Source organism: Clarias gariepinus, chromosome 13 (assembly GCF_024256425.1).
Source record: "Clarias gariepinus isolate MV-2021 ecotype Netherlands chromosome 13, CGAR_prim_01v2, whole genome shotgun sequence".
Classification (NCBI taxonomy): domain Eukaryota; kingdom Metazoa; phylum Chordata; class Actinopteri; order Siluriformes; family Clariidae; genus Clarias; species Clarias gariepinus.
The window spans coordinates 15,429,966-15,449,987 of NC_071112.1; the positions used below are offsets into that span (position 1 = coordinate 15,429,966).

The 20,022-nt window shown below is 38.7% G+C and overlaps 1 protein-coding gene across 4 annotated transcripts in view; it reads right to left on the reverse strand.

Annotated features, from left to right (window-relative positions):
- The window catches only part of LOC128536245 (neuronal PAS domain-containing protein 3), a 237,705-nt gene that overhangs the window by 10,715 nt on the left and 206,968 nt on the right, over positions 1 to 20,022 (reverse strand). For all 4 annotated transcript variants that reach the window (XM_053510425.1, XM_053510426.1, XM_053510427.1 and 1 more), the window contains 3 exons: positions 6,066 to 6,184; positions 2,663 to 2,856; positions 1,755 to 1,861 (listed from right to left, as the gene is read on the reverse strand). In XM_053510425.1, the coding sequence (XP_053366400.1) occupies positions 1,755 to 1,861; positions 2,663 to 2,856; positions 6,066 to 6,184 (420 nt within the window). The remainder of the gene's footprint in view (positions 1 to 1,754; positions 1,862 to 2,662; positions 2,857 to 6,065; positions 6,185 to 20,022) is intronic.

The window sequence follows — 20,022 nt, forward strand, 5'->3', positions numbered from 1 at the left end:
TAGATACAAAGATACAATTTTAAAATTGGTTGTTTATGTAACAACCTCAGCAGCAAACCTCATTTCCCCTCTCGTCTGTTCCAACCCCTCAGCAATCAGCATCACCAGTACTGTATACTAATCACCAGCCTGATCATATGTTATTATCTACACCTGTTTCTTACTGGTTCTCGTATAAAGTTAGATTTTTTTTTTATTTCTTTAATGCGGGACTGATAAATAAGTCATTGTGTGGCTTAACAAACAAAAATCATTCCTTTGAACGTGGTGAGGTACAGGGACTAGATTGAAAACGAGAGCCAAAATCCTGCCAAAAATGATAGCCAAAAAAGTCCCTCAGGAAACCTGGAAAACTATTTTTTAAGACTACATTTAAAATATAAGAAGGTCTGGCACTGTGGAAGCAAAAATATGAAGAAATAAGGAGTGGACCAAGACTTTTTCACAGTGATGTAAATACTGTATAAATCGGCATAGCATAACACAAAGATTCTGAATACAGGACTCTTTATGTCAGGTTGGCATTTTAGAATATATGATCGGTATTAGTGATGCTGCAGACTCTGGAAAAATCTTTTTAAATTTCCTTCTTTCCAAGGTTTCAGTGTTTGTGAGTATGTCTATTAAAATGTTAAGTGTTAAGATTTTATAAGATTCATTTGCTCCTTAGCTACATTTTTTATCCTTATATAAATGCTAAATCTGTCCATCATTATCTTGTAATGTTTGTTTATGGGAGTCAAAACTTTTATTACTCGTCCAAAACACTTGAATTCAGCCAGGAATACAAATAAATTACTGGAGGACACAGAGGCCTGTGTCCTTGAGTAGTTTACCACATACAGTAGCTCTGGTAGTGTAATGTACCACATAGCTTCAGTACCACATAGCTCTGGTAGTGTAATGTTCAAGGAAGGATTAAGTAAAGCCTATGAAAGAAAATGCAAGACGATGCAGTAAAGTAATGGTTCCTTAATTACGAGCTAAAACTGAGAATTCATTCTTTAACATGTGAATATCATTTAAGTGCAGCTATATATGTTTTCTTGATGTTTTAACTGATGTTTTTGTGTAATTATTGTTTATTTTGAAATAGAAAAAGTTAGCTGTTGCAATAGTTGTTTAAGTGGTCTTGTTGACACGTCTAGGTTTTTATTAAGGTAATTATATATTTTTGGTTGTAATTCAATATTAGTATTGTATCATTGATCTTTCTGCTCATTACCTAAAATCATTAATTAACCATGTAACAGATTTATTTACATCCTGTCTAAACCAAAACTGCATCATTAGCCGCTATTTGTAGTATGGATGGTATTTAACTATAATGTAAATGAAATGCATCCTCAGACCATAGAGCTCTGTGGGAAAAGCAAAACAGTAATGATATAGTTCTGCTCTATAGTTTCTGTAATTCTAACTTAATTTATTTGTTTTTTCCCCAACACACTCTTTGTCAAATATTCTAATTTCTGTAAACTATTTTTAACCAACAGTCTAATCCCAGAGGAAGATTCTTTTCTAAAAGAAATAAAGCATCTCAGCTTGTTACACTGACATAGCTAGACTGTATTAAAATAGGCATGGAAAATATTGCTTTTTGACGGTGACTTCGAGTAGACACTGTAGTGCTCTAGTAGACCATAAAAATAGTGCAGGCATTCAAGCAAATTCTGTTCACATAAAATTAGAAGAAAAACATTATCAATGATAGTAACTGTTTCCTGTATATAATAAGGCCTGTAATTACTTACAGTCTAGATGGCTGTGCCGAATACACTCCACGTCCTCGGCATGAATAAACTGATAGCATCTTTTCCCTATGATGTCCACAGGTGTCAGGTCCATGTAGTCACTAATTCTGGAGGGTAATTAAAATATATAATGATTTATGTATTTATTACACCAAGGCTAACAAATTAGTCAAATGTTCTTTATCAAAACATGCAGGCAGGAAAGAATCAATGCTTTCCAAATTCCTAAGTGAATTAATAATGGTTCTACCTTAATGTTGAGGTATAACTAATTTAAATCTAAAGTGGGAACTAAAAGACATGTTAAATCAAATGTTGTGCTCATGGGTTATGTAGTGTTTTTTAATGCTATTTAGTATGTCCTTGTAGATGCAGGTAAGCAGTGGGACACTTGGACCGCGTATAGAAACAGCTGGACTCTTGGAGGGTAAAACCAAGCTCGAATGCCATGTTAAAAAAAGCTTTGCAATGATGATAACTATGCAGGAGATTTGGCAAGATGCCATTCCCTCATAAATATGTTAAGTAAAGGGAGCAGTAAAAAATTCAGCAGTCAATGGGGTGACTTTAATCCTCGAGACATAAATAAAACTAATAAAACTAATAAGACATTTCCTTTCAAGCCAGACCAAATTAGGATGTTCTCATTTTGCAGAACAGAAATGGCTTTGATAGTAATAGAGGTTTTGAAAGTAAAAATGAAGTCTTTCTGGGCCGAGTTTCAAAAGAATGACAGATGTGGCAGGAGCAAAAATCAAGTACAGCACATGTGTTTAGACAAGAAAATAAGCAACTGATGAACAACACATGTTGAATGTTCGCTTAACTTAAGTAATAAATGTCTAAATCAACACATGATCAGATTTCATGACATTGATCCTGCACTTCAGAAGGAAGAAGGCTGTTACCTATTTTCACAGTAGACAATGTTGAGGTCCATGTTGACCCGCGTGACGAACATCTGGCAGTCGATGCGAACCTCGTTAATGGTGGGGGGAGGGAGGGCATGAGCCACCACCACCATGCCCATAATCTGATTGGGCACTGTGCGATTGTGCGTTAGTGCCATTCTTATCCTCAGCCTGCCTGTGATGTGGATCACCTTAGAGAAAACAGAGATAGAAGCAGAGTATAGAAAAGTCCACAGTGCATGATATTAAATATATGCTCTTATCATCTATAAGCACCTACACTCAAACACTGGCTAGGGAGCTCTTACTGGAGTAACAATACTCTACTCCATTACTAGCCTGGACACAGATGAGACCGTATCAACCTGCCAGCTAATATTAAGGTTCTCCTTCTACCTGACAGACTGGAAGAATACAATAATAATTAAATATTAAAAAGCGCAGTGAGGATCGCTTGATTCTTCATAAAATAATCAAAATGTTGAACAAAAGAACTGATACTAATTACCTTTGTCTAGCTTTAAACTTTTACAAAGCTTTAAACTCTTCACCCTTTTTTTGCCCTGAGAGGACAATGACTAGATTAGCAACCCTTTTTTTCCTTTTTCGTTGGTGAGGTGGGGTGGGATTGAACTGTCTATCCACAGTGGGGGAGGGGGGGTGGTTGTTTTGTCATTTTTTTAAACTTCTAACACTAGGTTTTCATATCGTCACCTCTGAGATGTTGTCATCTTCATTCATATAGACAGATTTGGCCCCTGAAGTAGCTTCTCTCTCAGGCCATGAGGGCGCTTTGATGCTTTGAATTGCCTCACTGAGGGACAGACCAAAACCAAGGACTGAGCGACTGCCATTTTAATGAAAACGAGGCCACTTCTGAGCCTGGATTTGGAGCTGGAATGCTTTAACACTCAAGAAATCAAAGCATTTTACAAATTAGGAAGCAATTAACTGAGTTTCTAACTTTATAGGATTTGTTACAATCAATTTGCTTCCAGTAGGAACTTCATAATTGTTATGCTTGTTAATTGTTTTTGCATTCGTTTATAAGATATTTTCTAATCACTTATTTTCAAAAGGAATATTTCATAAAGCAAAAAACACAAAGTATCATTTTGTTTACTTATGTATTTTTATGCTGTACCTGTATTAAAATCATAGTGAACACACTATATCCCACAAGTTTGATTTCGGGTTTCCTGTAAAGCACAAATTAAACCTCCACAGGTATTGCATTCAGAACTTCAGGCTAGACAGACGTGTTACCTTGTCTGTTCTCTGTATAAACAGTTGACTATTTGTTTCCCTGCAGATAACAGCATTACTTTGTGTCTGGATTATTGACTGTAGGGGACTGATGTTGTTTGTCTTTTTTCAATATGTCATGGCTGGATGTTCAAAGCCATGCTATATTGGCAATATACAACACATATTGCTGAAATACAAACAGAAAACAGGGAAGCGGAAACCTCTCATGTTGTAATATATTGCGAAGACTGCCATATAGAAGAATATATAGTCAAATGCTTAATTAATGTCAATCATTTTATTGTGTTTCAGAATATGATTGAAATTTGTTTTATGAAATGCTCAACTCCAGTCAGAATTGTAAATATTTAAAGGGAGTCTCTGTAGCAAGAATATTATAATATGTACGAAAAGAAAATCCAGGTAGCCTGGAACCAAGATGGATGCTGTGCTCTTGAGGATGATCTGGCACAAGATTGCGATGTGTAGCCAGTGTTCAGCAGGTCTATATTCGTCTGGAGTTGGTGTGGATAAGACTGAGGGGTTGGCATTTACAGACACAGCTGAAAATGGTTAATTACGGGCTGATATAAATCCCACATGGATCTTCTTATAAACTGTACAGCGCTCCAGAGAGGGGTATTTTTTTGAGATTCACATTACCACAAAATACATAGAGACTCTCCTCACAAAGACCCGGACCCTTTCAATAAATAAACATTCCAAGTGTATTAAATATATACAAAATGTAAATGATCCTTTTAGAAGCCCAAAGCCAGGGGCATCAAAAAGTTAGTTTGAAAATACAACTTTTGAAGTAATGGCCACAAAGAGAGTGTCGGGAGTGAATTGCTGCAGGAGTGCTCTTGGCAAGAACATCATAAGCCCTGGCAAAACATTAAATATGCTCAGGCTGCTAAATGCAAACTGACGCGGCAAGGGCTCGCCATGGCTGCGGTGAGAGGCAGGCGCATAGCATATCTCAATTTAATACAAGCCAACATAACAAAGGGATCAATTTTTATAATTCATGGTTCAGCACACAATGCACTCTCCCTCTCCCCCTGTCTCTCTTGCCCTTTCTCCCCCCCCCCCAACATTTAGTGAATATAGAAGAGGTATACATAAAAAATCAGATTCATCTGTTCCTCGGCATTCTCTAGAGTGCTTTTGAAATGTGATACAACACAAATAATGACGTGCAGCTTTTACATGAGTGCATTAAATGAGATGAATCCTGAGATACGCTGAAAAATGAGACGAGCTTAAGCTGGAGTGGAATTCACTTTGATTTGACCTCTAGAGTGGAGAGGGTATATAAGCAGCAACGATGTGCTGTGCAGAGCGCATGATTCCTGTCTGTCGCCTAATGTTGGCATGCCATATGCAAAATTCAGACCTTTGTATTGTGTAACAAATGTGAAGGTTAAATTAATTCAGAATAAATGTAATAAGAGATGTCCCTGTGTGACCCAAACCATAGGCGCATTCACTAATGCGAATATTTATGAAATGGGGTAGCTTCATGCTTATTTACATCAAATCCATGTCCAGACAGAGGCTGAAGCCAAAGAGAGGGGGATGAGAAGCTCGGGAGGGAAGACAGCTGTCACTTCATCCCTCGTTCACATGTATATCCTACTTACATAGCGACCTCAGCCCAAAATTAAGATAAAAACTGTGAGGATCGAGATGTTGAAAAAATCCACACACTATTTGGATCAAGAGCAAATCAAAGAGAATAGAAAGAGTTTTTTTTTCTTCATTTTTTTTTTTAAAGCACAAGGTCTCTGAAATTGAATTAAAGCATTAAGAACAAATCTCTATAAAACATTCTGTACCTAATTTTGCAGAAAGTACTTAAAATGTACAAATCAATTAGCACATATACTGATAAAAATGGGAGACAGAACTCAGAACTCCTTCTAGACTGCAGGCCAAAATGTGAGACTCGCTTGTGTAAAATCCATCAGCATATCCCAAAACAGCTCTAATCAAATAAGCCACAGAAGCTGTCAGCACAGCGAACGTAATTTATTCAGCCAAACGTCCGCTACACACTGTATTACCACACACGGGGGAGCTGTGATTGAGTGCAAGGAGATTTAGCTGCTCAGCTGAAGAGCCAGAAGGCCCCAGGACTCAGCGTTACCTTGTAGCCAGAGGACTTGATGTGGACGCCTCTCTTAGTCAACGTGGACTTCATTCGGATGAAGAAGGAACGCTCCAAAGTGTTATCTGGAGAGGGGTGACTCGGACTGCTGGACTCTACTGCAGGAGCAAACACAACAGAAAAAAAAATCCAATTACTTTGCATTACTTGGCCAATATGGTAGTGTGCAGTTAAGCCCTGGAGACGAGACGATATTAAACAGCTCTGCTGGGTGAGACAGCTTGTAAGAAGTCCTCATTGAGTTTCTATCATCTAGAGGTGGATGTTTAATGGAAGAGCACAACCTAATGAGGAAATATGAAATGTCAATAGAACTTTGACAATGTTTTAATTATGCCCTCTAAAAGCAACAACGGTTGCCTGTTTTAGTGCGATAACTGCTTTAAAGGCTTCATCATGCTGTACAAACACATTTCATAAAGCACGACAGACATCTCTAACAAACAGATTTAGTCAAGTCGCTCAGATTCAATTTAATGTTAAAATATAAATGCAAAACGCTAAGGTATAAATATGTTGCTCAAACCAGCTGATGGCTAACACACAGAATACACAGACATTTATGATTGATTACAAAAGGCATGCTCAGATGACAAAGTGGGGCGTCCTACTGTATGTAAATGGTCTGATAATTTAATATTACAGTTTTCACATTTTTTACACTTGTTTTACAGTTGATCAGCCCTGACATGTGTGCCGTCTGACATTTATTCTTTTAAATTAATTACATAAACTGGTAGCATGAACTATAAAATTCCCAGAGAAGAACAATGTCGGGTCCAACATGCTTGCCGATCAGGAGAGAAATAGACGCGCACACACACACACACACACACACACACACGATGATGCATAAATGTTCTCTCTTGATTATTCACAGAAAATGTGGCATATAAGCACTAATCCATTTCCTGAGTATACTACATCGAAGCCATTCGCATTTTCTATAGAAATCCTGGGAAACAAAAGGATTGCAGGGAAACAAAAGGGTTCCATCGAGCTATAGGAAGTATTACCATATAAGGAGTGCGAGGAAAGAGAGATGAAAGCAGCTATCTTGATCAACCGCATTTCCCCCAATTTTTCCTCCCCAGCCCACATACCTTAAAAATGTAAAGCAATAATTGTACCAGAAATAGAAATAATGTACATTATAATACAGTTCCATTCTGAACTTAAATCTACATATGAAGACAAACTACAAATGATGTCATATGCAACAAATAGAGGAAGTAATTTCTTAGACATGAAAAAATATTTTGGATGAGATAGTAAGAAATAAGTCTAGTTATATCAGCTTCTTCAAAAATCTGATTAATGTAACTACAGTATGTGCACATTTGACCCTTGCATAGTCACTTTGGTATGTTAGAATTAGACACAGTTTCTAATCTAATTACCAAAAACTCACTGTGACTGAACATTTTTATTTTTCTTCCTCAGATGAACGCTTACAGTGTTAACAATGAAACGCTTCAGTATTCAGTCTGAAACACTCTGCATCGCAGACAGAGAGCTCAGGAGACAGAACACAAGCGTTTGGACAGAACTGGGAGACTTGTGTGGAATAAGATTACTCAGAAGATACAAGGAGAAACTCCACTGCACTCACTATATGACAAAAGTGAAGTGGCATTGCTTTAGAAATAGAGACACTGAGAGGGGGAGAACACAGTTTTTTTTTCCTACACTTGCGACATTGCAATGGTCTCTTTTTTTGATTCTCTCTCTCTCTGACTGTCTCTCTCTCTCTCTCCTTTCCTTTCTCCCTTTAATGTTCTGGTTCTTTCTTGCTTTCTGAAAGGAAAGAAATACACTCTTTCTCATGCATCTGTTTTCTCTCTCTCTCTCTCTCTCACTCTCTCTCACTCTCATGCGTACGCGAAGCTGTGATTCTCTCTCCTTCTGAGGACGTGAATTAAATGACATTTAAAATCTAACTAGTCCTTTATCACTCTGGGGAAAAGCCAGAGCCATGTTATATTTAGTCATTTCATTTCTTCTGATTAAATATGAATTACTATGAAATTTTTCTCATCATCTAACACAGCAGAATATGCCAACTGCTTTTTAATACACTACATAAGCACAAACTTCAGCTTTAAGAGTTTAATTCGCCTCTCTAATCCAATCACATCAACCTTATTTCTCTTATCAGAGATTCCCATTTTGAATTAAATGAGCTCATTAGTTTTAATCAAAGGCAGAGAGATCAAAACTTACACTTAAATGCTTTAGATCAGAGCTGTCAGTCAAGCGTAGAGTTCTATTTTACTAAAACACAAGATCAGAAGCCCTTAGAACTCTGCATTTTCATTAGGCATGTGGCAGGCTTAAAGAAATACAGCATTCTTTCTTTGACACTATGTGAAGCAGAGAGGTCATTTACAACATGCCCTCTACTAGCGCTCACTGCAGGTATTGGCTGGAATATGAATTATATGAATTCTAATTTTTATTATTTTTTTTTTTAAAGGAAAGAGCCTGAAGACACAGCTCTTATGAGAGGATCTGAAGATTAGTGTGAAAAATAGACAGCATGAAGGGTGTGATGTGTCCATCCATGTTAATAATACCAATACTTACAATAGTTATAATAATAATAATAATATTATTATTAATTTTGTTATTATGCTTTTTCCATTTTAACATAAGCATGTGTACCTCACAGCTGCTAATGCTACCGTTGTAATTAATGGCTTAAGACATTACAGTACTGTACAGCTGTTGTAAGCTCTCTGAACCTGAACTGTCACAATTTTCCTCTGATCCCGAATCTACTCCATCAGCCATGACGTGTTTGCTCACTGCCATGCTTCTTTGGGTTTTCACAGGAGTGATTTCTAATTTACTAATCCCATCTAACCAGTGACAGAAGTCTCTATCACCCAAAATCTCTTCTGCAAATACCTTCCTCAAACACAGATTATTGTAATGCATTAAACTGAACAAAACCTCATCATGTACAGGAACACTCTAATGCTATTAGGAAAAACGTTAAACTGTGTAGACTCCGCCTTCTAAAAATTGGAACAGAGGATTCTATTAATCTGAACTGGAAATTAAATTAACTTCACACGGGAAGCTTACATAAGGATAAAATGGATCTGATTAAAATGAAAAGACAGTCCTTGTTATTTTGTAAACAGTTTTATTTAAAAGTGACTTTCTATAGAAGAAATAATGTCACTTGACGAATGTGTATAAAGCGTTTGGGGTGATATAAACCTCCATTACTTAAACCTCTATACTAGCTTAAGTGCAAAACTAAAAGAAACAAATATGACTAACCATTTATATTTAGTGTTTTTTTATTTATTAAATTATTTTTAGCCTTGCTGAACCATTTCTCTAACTCAACTACTTTGTTAGATACTTATTCAGTTCTCCCTAGAGTTATCTTGTACATACTTCTCCTCAGATTGTATTCTGGCGCAATTATAAATACTTCAAGTGTGATATGATTTAGCTGTAGATGTAGGGTTATTATAACATTATAATATGGTGTAGGATATGATGTCTAACTGGAATTGTATTATCACTCACTCAGTCACTCACTCATTGTCTACACTGCTTTATCCTGTATTCAGGGTCGCGGAGGGCCTGGAGCCTATTCTAGGAGACTTAGGGCATGAGGCATGGTACACCCTGGACAGGGTGCCAATCCATCGCAGGGCACACAAATATACACACCCATTCACACATTATGGGCAATTTGGGAATACCAATTAGCCTAATTTACATGTCTTTGGACTGTGGGAGGAAACCGGAGTACCCTGAGGAAACCCACCAAGCACAGGGAGAACATGCAAACTCCATGTACACAGAGACGGGAATCGAACCCGGACCCTGGAGGTGTAAGGCGACAGTGCTAACCACAACGCAAATAAAAAAAAGTCACACAATTGTAATCTTTGGTTACAGCACACAATGTGGTGGCTAGTTCATACTGTAAGTGAAAAAAATTTCTCATGCTTCCAGAACCTCTTTCACTATTTGAGTCCTGGAATATACCCGTGTCAACAGGAAGAAAAACACTCATGGATGAAATCTGGCCATGCAGTACATTCAGGTCATTGGCTGACTTAGGTTTTATTGCCACATAACATTGTTGAGCCTAGACCTGGTCAACTGAAACAACTCCAGATCCCAAGACTGCCTCTACAGGCTTGTATTGTGGGCACTATGCCTGATGAGTCCATCACTTCACCCAGTTACCCTTTCTTCATTTGGCCAGGCCATTTAAGTATCCCAGTAGATACTGGCAAACAAAGTGGAAAGGGAAAGCTCCTGCATGTAACAGTAGATTTCCAGCATTGTCAATAAGGATTAAGTGAGTATGCTGCACACATTGTCATAGTACACGTAGCACAAGATTTGTGTGTTTGTGTACAATATCTAAAAATTTCATTTATTTCTACAGATCAGAGCACCATAGAGTTTAGCATCTGCCTAATTAACAAGTCTGATTATACTGTTGTACTGATCATTGTCTAGACTTGTTTAGAACATTTTGTTGCAATTTACTTTTTCACACTTCTTAAGGATTATCCCTATGCAACAAATATGACATTTTTCGTCGATGTTTCACAGAGCTGACTATTTTAGCGAGTTTAAAATACAATCTCCTGTAATATACCATTCTCCCACTGTGAATCTGCTACTCATATAAAACAGATAGTATCTGAGATGATATTAAAGGGAGGATACCATTTGTGTGAAAGCGGCATAACTTATAGTTCCGAAGGCTCTGGGATTAATTTTCTTGATGAAACCCTTTGGGAATAGTTGTCTCTGGGAGTAAGTGATGGGATTTTAAAAGTATTACTCTGCGTGCTGTGACTGTTGACCATCAATAACAGCATGGCAGGTCCTGGTGTCTACTCTGACCCTTTCTCTCACTCTTTTACAGTGTAACACTCTCTCACACGCAAAATGCTCGGCCTGCAACATTTCGGCCAGAAAATCTCACTTATGTCATTTTTGCACTGGGTACAACTGCTTTGCACCATGAATACCATTTCCCGTTCCTCATCCCCACACTGGCCAGCTTTCGCACTAATAATGCTGCCCTGTACCCAAGTAAACTTGTCTACACTCTTTGATACACTAGATGGCAGTATACACATAGCTGGTTTGTGAAAACCAAAAAAGAATAAAAACAAAGAACAAAAATAGTACAAGGAAGTTGACCTTTGAACTATACCAAATACTATTGATATTTCGGAGAAAATGTCAAGAACGTCTCTCTCGCCTGCCACAGCTACGGCTGTGCAGTTCAGAGGTTGAGAGCGGCGTGTTTAGCAAACTCATTAATAACGTTTTATTCTAATCAGCAGTCTACTTCAACGTTTAGCTAAGGTTAGCATTCATATACGATTCGAAAAAAGCCTTTTTTTATGCGCAGTGTTGTTACTATTCAATATACTACTAAGTATATAGAGTACTACAGATCATATTAATTATAGTTTCAATAAAATTCTTTATTGTTAGTGCAAAAAAAAAAAATAAAAGTTTGTTTTAAATTCTAAAAGAAGTTCTAAAAAAAACAACTACTTTTCAGTTTCCTGTGAGACCTCTTTGTAGCCACTGTGTGTTTAGAGGCGTGTGTGTATATGTGTGTATATACATCTCCCAGTTTCCATAGCAACCCACTACAATGTGGCAGACAAGCACTCACAAACGCGCACGATGTAGCTGTGCTAGCGAGAGTATAAACACTCGAGCAGAACTCCATAGCCCTACAGAATGCTTGGGACAGATGAGGCCAGACTGGATAAACAAATCAATGTGACATCTATGAATATGAATCTAAAAACACCACTGAGAAACAGATTTCACTGTTTTCTTGACCATCATTCGAACAGAAACAGCTTTGTGTCCCACATGATCTTTCAAAATATTAATAAAAATCTAAAACTCATTTCACATGCTGCGTAGCACCACACTAATTAGCCTGGGTTCAAGTGAAATGTGCGCTCAAAGTCCAACTTTACTGAAAAAGAGAGACAGATAACGTTCTGAATCAGCATTCCAAGGTGTAATTGCAGCCCCTGATAAAGCCATGCGTTTAGACCAAAACACCGCACGGCATCGTAAACATGAGATATCAATTAGACGCTGTTAACACTGTTTTAATTAGTCCCTCATCTGCAAAAGTAAAGCAATAGTCAAATGTGGGGTTGTAAATAAATTTTAAAGTGCTCTAATTGAAGCACTTATTTCTTCTCGAATCGGAGCATACACATTTAGATTTATTGGTTACTTGTTTTACATCAGTCCACACAAATCAATCAAAATGGTTTCAGGGTCATGTTTACTTAAGTTAATGGCACCCATGAATTTTTTTTCGACTACGTTTTTGGAGAGATCGGGCTGCAGCACCGAGTTGCACCAAACATTCTCTAACATTAACATTGAATTACAGGCTGTCGAACACGACAGGGGATATCCATTACTCTAAAGCGGGGGAGAAAGTGCGTGCGCAGCAATCTGCAGAGAGATCAGTCACATTACGGTTTGATGTTATTATGACAGCTAGAGGCGAAGCAAACTTGTGCACTGACAACCTTATTGACACGGACAAAAATGAACGCTCACTCCCTCTGACTTGTCATCCACCAGGAAGCCTTGATGGGGGCGAAGGAAAATGAATATCAATCAAACATCAGCAGTGTCCCCCTGCTCAGATCATCTTATAGGGACCCACTCAGAAACACTCAATATAGCCTCTTTATACCAAGACAACAACTCTGTCATGTAGCTGTAGACACGCTGATCATCCCTATGTAGATGAGGGTCATGCTCTCTCTCTCTCTCTTTCACAGTGCTCTGAATTAGGAGATTTTGTTTAAAGACCTGTCGGTTGTGGTAGATGTAGAATAGGATCAGATTCTCGGAGCAGCAGCTGTGGTCAGATAACCCCTCATGCTGTCCACCTCTGTAGGACAAGCAGGTTTGCTGGACTCATCCATTATTAATGTGATACAAAGGGTAAGTCACTGACAAGCTGGGCAGTTTTTATCAGCGCAGAGGTCACGGCTATCCCGTGCACTCGAGATTCGTTAGTCAACAGCCTTTTCATGGGATGGAAGCAACTAAATGTGATTAAGCTGCATATGACATCCTAAAGATGGTGGATGAAGATATTTCTGCGTGTATAAAGTGAGAAGGAAGCCTGCGTGTGCACATGGGCAAGTGTGTGTCTGCACTGGGCGTCCCTACAGCATGTCTCTGAAGCGGTGAAAGGCAGGCAGGTTGAACAGGTGGAGAGGATGCAGCAGTGATAGCGCTTGTCACAGTAAAGTCTCCTGACGAAACTAATGAGTGTTCAGCCCCCGGGAGCCGCTGCCATGCCACACAACACTGTTCCCTAATATGGTGGCGATCCTTACGGTGCTTCCTCTTTAAGTTTTAATATAAACATAAATGTTTCAATTCTTCTCATGGAATAATTTCATTTTTTAGGTTAATACAGTTTTCTTAAAAGTAAATATACATAACAATAATATATAGATATTTTGCTATTATAGCTACTATTTTGCTACTAGGCTTTGCATAGTAAAATAACCCTGTGTAGGGGTGCACAGCCCCTATCCGCGAGAAGTCAGGGCACAAGGCACGGGATCCAGGGCACAGAAACACACACACACACACACACACTCATACCCAATCATACACTATTGGCAATTTGGAGACAGGCCACTTAGGCTCCAATAGGTCTTTGGACTGTGGGGGAAAACAGAAATAACAAGGAGGAAACACATAAAATATGGGGGGGGGGACGTGCAAACACCATACACACACACACACAGAGGAGCGGAGGCGAGATTCAAACCCCCAATTCTGATTCTGAAGCAAACACAAGAGTATACTCCTAGTTTCCTGATGCACCACCTAACAAAAGAAACAAAACAAAACTTCAAATTGATTGCTTTGTTTTTGTAACATAATTCAGGAGCATCAAATCCACCTCATTATCATCACATCTAAGTATTCGGCTTATCTAGGAAAAATTAGGACAAACTTAAAACACACTTGAGACACTTCGAACCTGCAGAAGACCCACAAGTTGTAGAGTTATGAAAAGAGAGGGAATGACCCGATGTGGAAACGCACTTATAATTCGAGTGCTAATAGCATCGTAATTTAGAAAAGAGCACTCAATATAAGTTGACAGGATTTGGCGTGTCATTGTAGTCTTTCCCTCTTACAGTGTCTCAACACGTCCTTAATCAAGCTGAGGGAGGGGAAGAAGGAAGGACGGAGGGATGAGAGAAACAAAAGTAAGGAGCACTGGGGTGAATGTGTGTGTGTGTGTGTGTGAGAGAGAGAGAGGGACCCCAATAGAGAGAGGGAGGGGGAGGGGGAGGGGGGGTGTACTTGGCTGCTTTACTCCAAAATGTTCAAGCATGACTGACCCATTTCATCAGGTCTGTCAAAGCCTTGCACTGATACATGTTGACAACATTTAATCTTAAAAATTGAAAGAAATGAATTAATATGCAAATTCCATCAGCTTTGTAATAAAAATGTCCTTGACAAAACAGAGAACAGCACCCCAGAGGAGCGGTGTGAATTATCCCAGCTCTGCTGTTCCTGAAGTCGGTCTGAGGTACACAAGTCCACCAGGAAATCAGCGCACATCTGACTCGGAAATAATTATGATGGAGGAACAAAACACTAGCAGGGTTGAATAAATGGAATGACATGGGAAAAAGCCTGGTCCGCTTTGTTATTCACTTTGAATTAATAGGATTAGTCAGAGATCCATATACACCTAAAATCAACACCACCCTATCAGTGCGCAATGAGAACGACAAGCCTTGGGGAAGGATGGTGCGCGTGCGAGCGTGTGTGTGTGTGTGTGTGTGTGTGTGTGTGTGTATAGTGCATGCATACCATTACAAATGCAAGCATAGTGGGATCCTACAGGGAAAAGCATAGAGGTTTTCTTATTCTTCACAAAACGAAGCAATTCCCCAGGGACAGAATCTTACAAGACAAAGATTACCCATACAAAAAGAGCAGGTGGATACAAGCAGGTCTCTCATGGAATTAGCTGAACTATGGGGCCTAATTATCTGTGGAAAGAGTGCAGTGAGGAGAGAAACTTCCCTGTTTGAAGGACAAATGATTAATTAAAAAGAACAACGCACCTCAGTTTTGATCTCTGGACAAACAGGGCACTTGAACGTCCCAGTAGAATTCTCCCATAACTCAGCACACTAATAACCATCTCACAGCGTAGATGACCAGTCAGTCCCCGGTGGCTGTGCCAGTTAAAGGAGCCGCTACAACCACACGCAAATAAGTGCTACCGTATCTTTATACATACTGTGTGTGTGTGTATATATATATATATATAAATAAAAATGCAAACGATGCAGTACCAGTAAATCAAAAATGAAGATCGATAATGGCAGAATTGTGTGTGTGTGTTAAGATCGTAACTGGAGAAATAACAGTTTTATTAGGTCAGACAGTTTCCCTATATTAATGTGTATATATTTTTTAAAAGATTGGATTTTCACCACTTTCAAACTTTTTCATATGCTTTTTAGATTTTCTCAGTTTAAACAGTAAATCTGGCTTAATGATAAAAAACCACATCAACAACAAAAGCAAACAAGGAAATAAATAAATTATTATTTTATTAATTACTTAAATAATTAAAGTAATTACTTAAAATATAAAAACAAACAAAAATAAACCTCTTGGAGTCAGACTTTCATGTCCACACCAGACTGATAGTTTTTGTATTGTTTAACAAACACAACCAGAGGCATATAAAATGTGGGTTTTTTTCAGAACACAATAAAATCAAGCATGAAGCCGATGAGAAAATGCTGTTATGGTACATGTGAAGGGGTTAACTCAGGATCACTTATTTCAGGAGCTGATATTATCTCACTTCTCTCAACTAGATTAAAGTCTTGCTATAATTAAACATTATTTTTGTGTTATTTAATCTGATATCCTCTCCCATTGTATGTTGTTGGTCTGTGACTGTAATGCTCTCTCTCTCTCGCTCTCTCTCTCTCTGCTATGCTCCTTGCAGCCATCCCTGAAAGATCACAGCAGACTGTAAAATAATGAAAAATGTGCAATCCTTGTGGGGCACTACTTGTGCACATCCACCTCCGCCCAGGCATTCATCACTCGGCAGGTATTGTCAGTGAAAGTTTAATTGCATAAACACTCAGTAACTGTCCTGTCATATTTCTTGTCAGCTAGGATTCTCTCTCCGGGCTCACTATCGCACAAAACTATAATTGAATTGCTACCGAATCGCACTGGAGCCAAGAAGAGGAGAGCTTTATGAATAGAATTTGTTTCCTATCAGCAGGTCTGACAAATTGTGTCACGAGGAAAAGCAGGCCAGATAATTTCCCTGTTTATTGGGCGAAGACCTGTTCACTGTTACTCCTTATCTCTGCTGTGTTATAAGACCCAGTTAAACAAAAGTGTGTATATATGAAATTTGGCAACAAAAGGAATTGGCTTCTTCGAGGTGGGCTGTCTAAATACCACACAAAGCTGCAAATAAGTCCGCTATCTCCAGCGTGGACTGATCTGAGAGATGACTGGAGAGGGAGGTGTGTGTGTGGGGGGGGGGATCTGGTGACCCAAGCTGCTGGACGAGTACCAATGAATCATGATGCAGCTTGTCAAAGGTAGGAACAGTACTCCGAAATGTCCGTACATCTGCATCTGTGCGCAGGATAAAACTACGTAGGAAAAAACTACGATTTGCAGAATTACCAGTGTTTGTGTATTTTACATATACCACATAAAATGAAACAGTATTATTCTAGCTTCTAAAATTATACCTTGCACACAAACCAGAAACAAAAAGCTGTGAATGACAAATAAAAACACTATAAATTCAGCTTATTGCGCCACAAGAGCTGATTTCTCTGTGCTTCCTTTAGCGCTCAGCTGGTTTCCTGTGTGAACGAGCCGTTCAGCTTTACTCAAACACTTTCTTGCTGCCTGGGAACTCAGGTCTAATGCGCCATGTCTACTCAACTTCTCTCGATAAAAAGCCCTGCCTGACAAGCTGATCAGCTAAATAAGCTTAAATAAAACTGGCTTCTAATAGTCTGGAGACTGCTTGATCCCACCTTTGTCTTCTGAAGCTCGGAAGCCTTCCTCCTCGAGTGATCTTGTACTTTCAATGTGACAGAATCTCCTATCTTTTTAGCCTGGCTAAGCTGTCATTAGTTTCTCTCTTCCTCGCGGAAGATTGTGAGCATGTCTTTCTGTATGGTTTGATACTGGGTGTGGGACTGACAGGTGAAACAGTGAGATTTTCGAAAGCTTGCTAATGCGTCTGAGTGTGGAACACGGGGTGGGCCAACTCAATTTCCATAATAAACACTGGCTTCTACATGTCAACCACATAGCTGTAAACATTATCTGCGCTGCAAAGGACAACTAAAGCATCGGAACGCTCCATCACAGCATAACCTCTGTGTGAAAGGCAGTCAGGATTGATGGGCATTTCTTTAAATCAAGTTATGCTTTCACAAGAGCTTTAATTTAAGACTAAACTTAGAGCTTGGAATAAATGAACACATCAGATGATTAAAACCATTTGTCTTAGCGAACAGGCTTGGCCTTTATTTATGGTGGCTGGTTGATCAGCACACCCAACACCGACAGAGAATCTGTCGCATGAAGTGATGGGTACTTTCATAATTACTGAGTAACTTATGACCGTGCACAGAAAATTAACAAGCATTATGACTTTTACTTTAGCAGGAGTGTTATGGAGACTGAATTATTAAAGAGGGTGAAAGGCTCACCATGCATTAATCACGTAAACACTCCATACTGCAGGAGTTATAGCTTTCATGCTGAGGTAAAGCATAAAACATAAAACCATTCAGTGTTAGTTTTTAAATCAAAATGTTGAATATTATTAAGTTTGATTACTATACGGATTAAAGACGTTCCTATGCTGTTTTGTCCTTGACCAAAGTCTACAACCACTAGAGGTACAGTAGCTCATATTAAAATCATATACCCATAACTGTATTTTCCTGACATTGTACAGTCAATTGTAGCATTTTGAAAAAGTTTTCATATGCGTAAGAAAAACTAAACACAGTTGGCTAGCATTCGGCTCTCTCACTGCCATGGCCCGGGTGTGATTCCTGTGCCACAAGCACTGGAGGTGCACAAGCCAGAGCACCCTTCGGCTCCAGTCCCAAGCCTGGTTGAATGGAGGAGGTAGTTCCAGGGAGGACATCTGATGTAAAAACCTGAGCCAAATCAAACTATATGGATGCAGTGATCAGCTTTGGCAACTCCAAACAGGAGCACCAAAAATAGAAGAAAAGGACAAATTACAAATAATTTACACTTACATTTAGGACCTGATTTTCTAAGATCCCAAATATCAGGACAGATGTGTTTGTCTGATGGGATAAAATGTGCAGACAGTAAATTGGAATAATTAAATAAGAAGAATAGTGCGATTTATGTCACATAAATATGACACAAGTTGTGGGAGAGACTTTGCTCATTAAAAAAATAAAAATATAACCCTAAAAAACATTATCATTATTACGGCTTAATAAATGATTAGATGATGTCATCTCTTGGCTTTCATAAATATAACACCTCATTTTGGGTGGCAATACTTTGCATAAACAATTGCTGTTTAGGATTTTTCGACAATCACAATGCTGGTGCTAAAATAAATTGCATATTTATTAATTATGAGTTTTTGTGGGTGCGCCTGTGATTTGTACTCAATTTTTTTTAAATCTAGTTAACCCCCAGTATATTATGTTTCACACATACAATTTTCTTTGGGCTTAAATAAATTACACTATCTATTTATCTATCTGTCTGTTTCTACATTAACGTTACAATATTTAAGATATTTTAAAGAATATCAGCTCAAAAGTTTGTACAGTGCTATACATATTCTTTAAGAAATTGCACACCCATTGTTTGTCTTTAGATCTGCCTCCTACTCTAAAAAGCTAAACAGCCTTTAGATCTACATAGTTGGAATATTTCTTCTAATTTGACTGTGTTTTTGAATTGAAAAATCTTTTAGAAAGCACTAACATTCTCAACTTGTGAGAATTCTATTGTTTTGTAGATATTTTTACTCCCTTAGTCAGAAACCATGGGGGATGCAAACTTCTGCATCTGTGCACTGAGAGATGTTGAAACAAAACAAAGGAAATGTCTGATGTCTATTCTGGTTTCTAGCGACTGGTTTGGGTTCGAGGACAGCCATGTTCCTGCCTCATCTTCAGGGATTCTCTTGAGCAATAAAGAAGACTGAGGCAGGCTCGGCGCAGTGCTCCGACTGCCGCTCGCTCGCTCGCAGCTCATCTCCGTTCTGAGAATAGCAGAAATCCCTTCTGCCATCTGTGAATGGGAAATGCCAGTGGAAAAGAATCCAGCCTCAAATCCTCCAATCCTTGCAGCAGTCATGTCTCTTGTAATAAATGATATCAGAAAACAAATGTATACATTTTGCTGTGGAGAATGGCCTGCATGTGCGGAGTGTCATTAGCATTTCCATTTGGAAGCTGGGGGGAGACGGATGCTTGGCTGACTTTAGCAGGTGGGGGCTGGAGATGAGAAGAGAGGCCATTCCAGCACATACTGATGTTTATTTAATTGAACACACTCCTTGTCTGACAGAAAGGCAGATGGACCAAAGGATCAGATTTGCATTCTTAATCAAAAGGAGACGTGAGAAAGAATAAATAGAAGCAGATGATCTTTCACATAAACAAATTGCGGGAACAACAAATTCTTGGTGCCTTTGTTACTCTTACAAACCTTTCCCTTTCCGACTTCTTCCTGGCAGCGTGACGCACGCCGACGCACGCGCCAACTCTCAACCTGCTCAGAGCGGGCCAAGGCACTGGGGTCTGCTTGAATGTGTGATGGATTGAAGAAA